Genomic DNA, 9222 nt, shown 5'->3' with positions numbered 1-9222 from the left:
AAAGATCTCTCCGACTCCTGTTCCTTTGTCTACGAATGTCTGTCGGCTGCAGTAGTGGGAGAGAGAGAGAGAGATGCGAGGACGGGGTGTAGAGGTAGAGAAGTCCCATAGTTCAGTGATTTTTTTTTGGTGGCCTCAGTGTGCAACGCTTACTAATGTTTTTCCCAACGACGTTACATTGAAATTCAAGGAGTATTACTGTTATTCTCCTGATATTAAACGGCATCAGGAAAACCATTCACCGAGCGGATCGGGGGAAACGTGTGAAAAGCCGCACAATTGGGGTTCGCCAGAAATTTTTAAAAAATCCAGGATCTTTGTAGCCCAAAGTCCACCGGACGGTAGCCCAAGAGTAGCCCAGTGTTACGGGCAGCGGAGTGGCCAGTCCGGGAAAGCGTTTTGCAAACTTTTAAGGAAAAGGTCTTTAAGAGGGAAGGAAGGGAGGAAAAAGGACGATTCCCGGGTTTAAATACGTGTGTGTGGGGGGGGTGGGGGGGAAATATTAGGCGCCCGCCCAAAAGCCAGGTCTTCACCCGCAGCCACGACAGGAACCCGCCCAATTGGGCGTGAATAGCGCGCGGAGCGCGGGTGTGGGCGTCGGGAAGACCACGTGCCGGGGAACAGGCCGGGCGCTTCCGGTCTCCTGTACGGCAGGGACGAGACTTCCGGTCGTGTACGGCAGGAGCGGTTGCGGGGCGGAGACGGTGGGGGGGGAGTCATGGCGCTGCTCCTGGTCAGGGCCGCTCTGCCTCGGCACCGGAGGGACTGACACCAGAGAGCAGGTAAGGCCGTGAGCCTCGCGCTGGGGTGGCTCCGGGGGCTTTTTCTCGTAAGCGCTCGGGGCCGCCATCAGCCCTATTATAAAGGCAAGTTGTTGTCGTCTCTTCCCCCCCATCACCCCCACCCCTCCCCCCATCACCCCACCCCTCCCCCCCATCACCCTCCCCCCCCCCCATCACCCCCACCCCTCCCCCCATCACCCCCCATCCCACTCCCTCCCCATCACCCCCACCCCTCCCCCCCATCACCCCCACCCCTCCCCCCCATCACCCCCACCCCTCCCCCCCCATCCCCTCCCCACTCTTCACTGGTCGGGGAGGAATAATATTATTATAATCAATAATAATAAATAATAATAATCGTTGCATTTGACACAGCGCCTGATCACGTCGTCGAGACGTCTCTCAAAGCGCTTCGCGGAATAGACTGTACGGCGAACTGACTGTGTGTTTTGTGGGAGGAATGCTAATAATAATCATAATAATCCCAGGTTTCTCCTCCTCTTCTTCCCCCAGCTTGATGTCAGCACCGCGGCATCATGATGATGATGACGAGGACGATGACGATCCTTGCATTTGATGTAGTCGAGACGTCTCAAAGCGCTTCACAGAATATACAGTGCTGCCACTTATTTTGTGGGTGAAACGCGGCAGCCAATGTCGCGCACAGCCCCCAGCCAGTGTCCCACAAGCAGTCGTGGACTGAGTGACTATATTTCGCCCACAAATATACAGTCAATTCACTTTACAGTGATCCCTGTGAAGTGCTTTGAGACGTCTCGAAGGCGTGAAAAGCGCTATATCAAATGCAAGGATTATTATTATTATTATTATTATGACTAATTTTATCTGGGGCACTGCTGGCCAGGACACCGGGAGAGAGAAACTCTCTTCGCGTCCACCTGTAGGCGAGTTGGAAGGAGGGAGTTTCGGAGGTTAGGGGTGTAGTGACTGAATGCTCGGCCACTGATGGTGATGCGGAAGGGGAGGAGATGCAGCAGACCCCTGTTAGCCAGGTGAAGGGTGTGAGCAGAGAGGCGTGAGAGAAGATTAGAGAGTGAAGGTGAGGACTTTGAAACTAATCTGTTGGGAGTCGGCAAATCATTTTTACGTGGATCTCAGTGGCTGTTTTATACGGGAGTTTCGGTTTCTCTTCTGAAATCAAATCCTCTCCGCACATTCATCAGTATCTGGGGAAATCATATGACCGGTTTGTGTGGAGAGCTAATTATTGAACTGGTGCAACTGATTTAATCAGTTAACAATATTGTGTGTCCCTGCATCGTAGAGTCTATTTTAAAAGGTTTATTTTACCCGGTTGACTTGCATATCACGTGGGCCTGAACCAGTGCGGAATCTCTGTGCAGGTTAATAATAATAATAAGTCGCTATATCAACTGCAAGGATTATCACGTTGTTGAGATGTCATACCAGTACCTCACCCAACCATCTTATTCCTTGTCTGTGAGCCAAGGCACTGGCGTCTAACGTACAGTAACTGATTACAAATCTCCATCCTTTCCAATGGGAATATATGTATTGTATATTAAATGCCAGGATTATTATTATCACTGACCAGGAATATGTCAGTTCGCCCTGTAACTCGCTTCAGGAATGCATTGTTCTGTATGTAAGCCATTGAAACGGTTTGATCCGAGTCCAGCCTCAGATATCTATTCCTTATCTGATCTTCATATTATTTTACTTGCGCTTCTATTGTTCAAAATCCCCCGACTGCATGCGGGTTAATGTTTTTTTATTTTTTTAAAAAAGTATATTGAATATACTCTGCTGCTAGAGTTCCCTCTATTCATCGCCACAAGAAATAAATTGCCATCAAATATAAGCGTAGAGACATTTCAAACCTCAACCATCATTTTTCAACAGAAACAAGTTGTGGTTTGTGTATCGAAGATGAACGCTGTGACTGTGGTCAGACTGCTCTGTCTCTCTTCTTTAGTCAGCAACAACTGAAATGGGTTTCCATTCAGCCATTTCAAAAGCGCCTTGGTTGGCAGCACTCTCAACCCTGGGTTGGAAGACTGTGGGCTTCAGACCCACTTCTGGACGCTTACAAGAGCTACAGAGTCCTGTAATAATAATAATAATAATCCTTGCATTTGATATAGCCCCTTATCACATTATTGAGACATCCCAAAGTGCTTTATACTGTTCAGAATACACTGTAAAGTGAATTGACTGTAATATTTGGTCGAAACACAGCAGCCAATTGCGCACAGCAGCGTCCCCAAACAGGCGTGGATGGATTGACTGTATTTGGGTGGGGGGGGGGGATTATTACTTCCGGTAAATGATCCCCCAATCGACAAACAACCGGGTTCCTATTTGCCAGGTAAACAGAGACGTGTGAAGTAAGCAAACTTGTCTAAGGTTTCGCCCTGCCCGGGAATCTCACCTGGGTCCTCGCGCTTACGAGGCGGGTGCTCTAACCACTAAGCTACGGGACTCCCAATGCCACACAAGCTCGTCTACCCTCAGTTTGATGTTACTTTGAATCCAGGTTCTCCTGGCTCCCGCGATGGTGAAGTGGCACCTGGTCGAGAACGTGAAGCACTGGGCTTACCGACGGCCCCCAGTGGTCGTGTTTGTTTTGAGCATCAGCTCTCTGGCCATCGCCTTCCTCAGTCTGGGCATCTACATCCAGTCGCACAAGGTGGCGAGCGTGGAAGACACTCAGGTAAGAATGTTTACAGCACTTTATCACATTCAAACACCTCAAAGTACTTTACAATATTCATTGCCGAGCACAGTAACTGAGAGTCCCATCACCTCCCCTGAATCAGCCATTGGGCAGTCGGGCTTTCAGCCTTTCTGCCCTCACTTCATCACCGTGTCCCTCCGCCTCACCCCTTCCCTCGCCTCCTTAAAGTATCGACTCAAGCCCCTTCCCCTTTAACTGTGCCTTCGGTCATCGTTTCCCCACCAACCCACACCTCCTTGCCATCCAACCCCTGCACTCTCCAGCATCTTGGGACGTCCTCCCAATGTGAAAGGCCCTATATCAATGTGGTTGCTGTGGTGGTGTAGCATTAATGTGTGTACAGCGTCTCGAAGAGCTTAACACTGTTTGGCATAAATGATCATTTGTGGCTTTGTTTGGTTCCAGGCCAGGAACATCTTCTTAAAATCTCTGAGTGAGCAGGAATTCTGTACATCTGAAAACATAGCTCTGCGTGTGACGGATACAGAAAGACTGCGGGACGCCGAGGGTAATGGCGGTGCTACAAGGAGACGGCCGGACCTCGATGCCTTGTCTCGTCCCACAGAGAACCAACGTCCGGGCACAGTCACCCTCTCATCAGGGACCCCAGTCAGCGTCTCTCTGCTGGTCCCAATGGCTTTTGGCATTGCCAAAGGGGTGTCTGGTGACCGAACTTACCTCCAGGCCGTGGCGAATGGGAGCAGGTTTGGTCTGACGGGTGAGTTTGAAGCGTTCAGTGAAGACTGAACACAGCCTGCTGGTGAGAGGGCCTCAGTGGGGCTGTTGAGATGAGTCAAGATCGCACACCTTGCTACCTCAGCACTGACACCACCCCAATTAAACCAGGCTCTCATTATAAGTCTCTCGGTTACGCTGCCATCTGAACCTGGGTTCGATTCGCTTCCCAGGCAGGGAGAAACCTCAGGCATATTTCCAGTCAGGGATTGAGTGACCAAATATTTTTTTCCCCCCCCAAAAGGTTATTTACTGCTACTTCTAGGTAAACCAAGACGTGTGGAGTTACGAAACTTGCCTAAGGTTTCGCACCGCCCGGGAATCGAACCCAGGTCCTCTCTCTTGCGAGGCGAGCCCACTAACCACTACACTTAACGGACTGCACAATTGTCAAAGCTCTGGCTTTGGGAGATCCCCAGTGGGTTTTTGGTGAGGATGTTGGCATTAGTTACACATCATCACTAAATTCTTCTCCTCTTCAGATTCTGAAGCGAAGGAGATGATTAACATCTCGCTGGTGTTGCCCTGGCGACCAGGACCATACCCCTCCCAAGTCAACTCCTCAGCGACAAAGACTTCACTTACCTGCGTGACAATGACGGCAGCTGCACACGTCCTCCCCCAAGCGCGGTGAGTGAAAACTGAGCCGGGAGAGAGGGGCGGGGGAGGGAGAGAGAATTGTCAAATCGTTCGCCACAGTGTGCGAATGTCACTCTGACGTGCACGGCGTGACTCCTCGCTCGTCGTCGGAAACAAATTCCATCAGATCCGTCTGTGGCTCAAAATGTAACTGACTGACCCTAACCGTTCTCCGAGATCGTTGCTGCTGATTGCTGTCCTTTGACCAAAAAGAAATCTGTCACCTTCAGGAGAGGAGCAGGGAAACTAGCCAGCCAGCGGATTCTCGCAGCGAATGGTCATGGAGATCTTATGAAATGTATAAAGAATTGGGAACAAGAGAAGGCCATTCAGCTTCTGAGCCCATTTCGCCACATGGCACATCTTTTGCAAATCTTCCCTATCCCACCTCCCATCTCGTACCTCTTCATAGTTTTACTCCCCAATTATCTATCCGTCTCTGTTAACTCCCTCAGAATGATTTCCCATCTCTGGCTTTCTGGACCAGTACATCGTACATTCCTGAATATTCTCTGCAGGAGAAAAAAACACCCTCACACATGTAGTTGAGCAGTGATCCTATTTAAATTGTATTTATATGAGACCATTTGAACCATTTTTAATAAAACTTCAAATAATGCTTTTCACATACGGAGCAAACTAGTTCTAATGGCATTTGGTGAATTTTGAGAGGAGAGACTGGTTTCCAATCCCACGTCACACACATTCGTGGAGTCCTGTAGCATAGTGGTTAGAGCACTACTGTGCACAATTGGCTGCCACATTTCATCCACAAAATACACAATCAATCCACTTTACAGTATATCCTGTGAAGCACTTTGAGACATCTCAACGACGTGATAAGGCACTATATCAAATGCAAGGATTATTATTAATACCATTTATTTGTTCCCAGGAAATATTTTCCTCCTTGTAAATTGGAGAATTTCACCGATGTCACAGCTCCTCACCCAAAGTCTAGATCAGTGGAGGGATCAATGAAGACTTCACCAACTGTACAATGCTACAAGGCCCAATACACAGTGGACCCCGCATTTTTCGTTTGGTTGTCAGAGGTGAGTACTGGATGCTGTCTCATTGCCTCGGGCAGCCTCATGGTTATGTGTTAGCAAGTCTACCTCATCTTCCCCTAGAGTTCTGGGGCTTAGTGTTGTGAGGGCCTGTCTTAAGTGCTCTGAAATGTTACCCTGCGTGGAGGGCACTATATAAGTGCAAGTTGTTGTTGCCGGTACAGAGATTCCAGTAGATTTTGGAGGCCCGGGTCCCTGAAATACCAGATCATGATGACTGAAATGTTACGTGGAGTCCTGTAGCTTTATGAGTCAAACACAAAGATTTCAAAGGTGTTGCTATATCGGTGATCGTGCAATTCGTGAACTTTTCCCCCGCAGAATATTCGGTGCAACAAACAAGTTTAACTTGTGTTATTTTGCACCATTAAAGTTGCTGCTGCTGTGCCTAGGAATGCTGTCATTTTGAGATTGTGCCAACATTTCCATGCAAAAGTATTTCCATGTAGCATTCACCCTCTCAGCCTCTTTCTGTTCACGCCTTGAATCTTTTGCATATTAGCTGACCCTCCAATTACCCAAATCAATCCTACACTGCTTAGTAATTAGCATTAACCAGTGCAAACTGAGGATTCGGGTTCGATTCCCGGGCAGGGCAAAACCTTTAGTTTTCTTACTCCACACGCTTCTATTTACCTAACAATAAGTAGGAACCCGGTTGTTAGTTGATCGGCGGATCGCTTTCCAGGGGTAATAATCCCTAACAAAAAAAAATGTGGTCATTCAATCCACGACTGTTTGTGGGACACTGCTGTGCGCAGTTGGCTGAATTGGAAAGAAAATGGGGATAACAGGACTTTATGTACATTCAGACCTCCGAGATGTGAAATTCGACAAAGACCAAAACAATTGATTTTGGACCGATGGCCTCTTAAGAAGCCTCCGTTTTGATTATTAGTGCCTAATCAATTCCTGTTCTCTTTGCTGTGTAGGAGGAGCGAGCTCTCAGTGGGCGCCATTTATTGTCGACCAGTTACGCACTGTTTCTTCTGGCAATGATTATCTTCTGCCTGTCTGCAGTGTGTGGGCTGAGCAGGAAAACCAGCCCCAAAGCTTTGAACCTGCACAAGGTACTTAGGCTCCTGGGCTCCTGTATATCTGTACACACTGTCTCCTGCCTGTACTCTCGCTCTCTTGTCATCAAAATTCATTAATTTGCAACGCATATGAACACCTCCCCTCCTTGCGTAGCTACTGAAGGCCAACGTTCTGCCTATCAAGCCTGTTTCACCGATTAAACCATAACGCATTGTAATCAATTCCTCCACACCCCTCAATCCCCAAGTATCTATCTAAGATCTTGCTGCAATAATCTACAAGCATCACCAAGTCATTACTCGATCGTACATTTCCTTGCATCGGATACAGCGCCTCATCACGTCTTCGAGGCGTCTCAAAGCGCTTCGCAGAATACACTGTAAAGTGGATTGACGGTGTTATTTTGTGGGCGAAATCATCATCCCGGGACCCGGATGTAGCCCGCAGGGCTGCCTGTTGGACCCTCCCCAATCTCCCCCCCCCCCCCGCTTTAAGTCATGACTCTTGTTTCTGTTTCAGGTGCAGCTTTTGGACTTGTGATTGTGGACACATCTCCAGCCTCATTGGGAGAAACTGTTGATGGAGTGTGTTTGAGAACAGCAGGAAACACAGCTTCTGAACGCTCTCCTGAAAGGTTCCTACATGAGACTTGAACAGCGTTGAAGTAACTGGATAATCCATTCTGCAGGTCACATGTCAATAGCAGTGTCACTACAGTGTGTACTCAACCGAGGCGTCAGGTTTGACCCCCAATTATCCTTCCTCCCCCACATCCGGTCCCTCATTAGCACTGCTTTCTTCCACCTCCGACGCATTGCCCGTCTCCACTAATACCTCTCCCCAAAAGCCGCTGAAACTCTGGTCCATGCCTGTGTCATCTCTCGGCTGGACTATTCAAACGCCCTCCTCGCCGGTCTCCCATCCACTCCCATCCATAAAATCCAACTCATTCAGAACTTTGCCGCCCGCATTCTCACCCGCACCAAACTCCGCTCCCCGATCACCCCAGTCCTGGCCAGACTGCACTGGCTCCCTATCCCACAGAGGATCGATTTCAAGATCCTCACCCTCGTATTCAAGTCCCTGCACTCCTCTGCACCCCCCGACCTCTCTGACTTCCTCTCTCCTCCGCACAGTACCCGTTGCCTTCGTTCCTCCGGGTTTGGCCTCCTCCTCGTCCCCCAAGTCCTCCACTCCACCCTCGGCGGCCGTGCCTTGAGCCACTGTGCCCCGAGGTTCTGGAACTCCCTTCCTCACTCCCTTTGTCTCGCTCCCTCCCTTCCCATTTTCAGGTCTCTGCTGAAGACCTTTCTTTTCGACCGAGCCTTTGGTCACCTTCCCACCCCCACCTCCACCCTGGCTCGGCCCCGGGATCCATTACTGTAAAGCGCTTTGAGACGCCATCCGGCGTGGAGGGCACTATATAAGTCCAAGTTGTTGTTGTGTTGTACAGTGGAAACTCACTCGTCAGGCCAGCAAAAAGCCTGAGGAAGCTTGATTTCATTAATAGCACAAACCTCACGACTGAGTCCTGACTTTTTTTATACAAGAGCATGTAAAAAAGAATCATACTCTTACATAGCAAAAAATCATACATGTTGGTGTATGATTCTTTCACCCCGGCATATTTGTAAATTCGATTCCTGGACGAGACAAATCCTTAGGCAAGTTTTCTTACCCCACACGTTTCTGTTTACCAACAGTACGTAGGAACCCGGTTGTTAGTTGAGTCGCCAATTGCTTTCCAGGGGTAATAATCCCTTTTAAACAAAAATCCAATTAACTTTACAACATATCCTGTGAAGTAATTTGAGATGTCTCAACACTATATCAAATACAAGTGTATTATAATTTGCCTACAAAATCCAGTCACTACATTTTGCAGTACATTTTGAGACGCATTCCCAACATAAACGCCATCGTTGAAAGCCAAACTGACCACGTTAGCAAGTTGGCAACATTAGTGGCGTGACTTTAAGATGAGTTTCCACTATATATTTTGACCCATAAAATTTGCCTATAGTGAGTCATGTTTAGCTGTAACTGTAATCTGCAACAGAAGCTGGAACATTTTAGTTGTATATTTAACCCCTCTTTCTGTCTTTTAAACTAACAGGTAACAAACATTTTATTAAATTTGAATCATTATTTATAATTTGGTTTAGAAGCACAAAGCCTACGACTTAAGTGCATTTATTTAAAACGTTCCTGTGAATATAGTGGTTGTCTCTCTCCCTCT

The 9222-nt window shown here is 48.2% G+C and overlaps 1 protein-coding gene across 1 annotated transcript; it reads left to right on the top strand.

Moving 5' to 3' along the window:
• Positions 1-664: 664 nt before the first annotated feature.
• On the top strand, positions 665-7766 carry zgc:158398 (TMEM219 domain-containing protein). The gene is made up of 7 exons (XM_007901892.2): positions 665-782; positions 3301-3477; positions 3907-4219; positions 4719-4866; positions 5771-5930; positions 6878-7015; positions 7503-7766. Exons 2-7 carry the CDS (start codon positions 3319-3321, stop codon positions 7521-7523), a joined length of 939 nt encoding a protein of 312 aa, XP_007900083.2. The 5' UTR covers positions 665-782; positions 3301-3318; the 3' UTR covers positions 7524-7766.
• Positions 7767-9222: the final 1456 nt, after the last annotated feature.

This window comes from Callorhinchus milii, unplaced genomic scaffold, assembly GCF_018977255.1.
Source record: "Callorhinchus milii isolate IMCB2004 unplaced genomic scaffold, IMCB_Cmil_1.0 Scaffold8, whole genome shotgun sequence".
Classification (NCBI taxonomy): Eukaryota; Metazoa; Chordata; class Chondrichthyes; order Chimaeriformes; family Callorhinchidae; genus Callorhinchus; species Callorhinchus milii.
The sequence above is the reverse complement of the archived record's forward strand: the minus strand, read 5'-3'. Positions and strand labels throughout refer to the sequence as shown.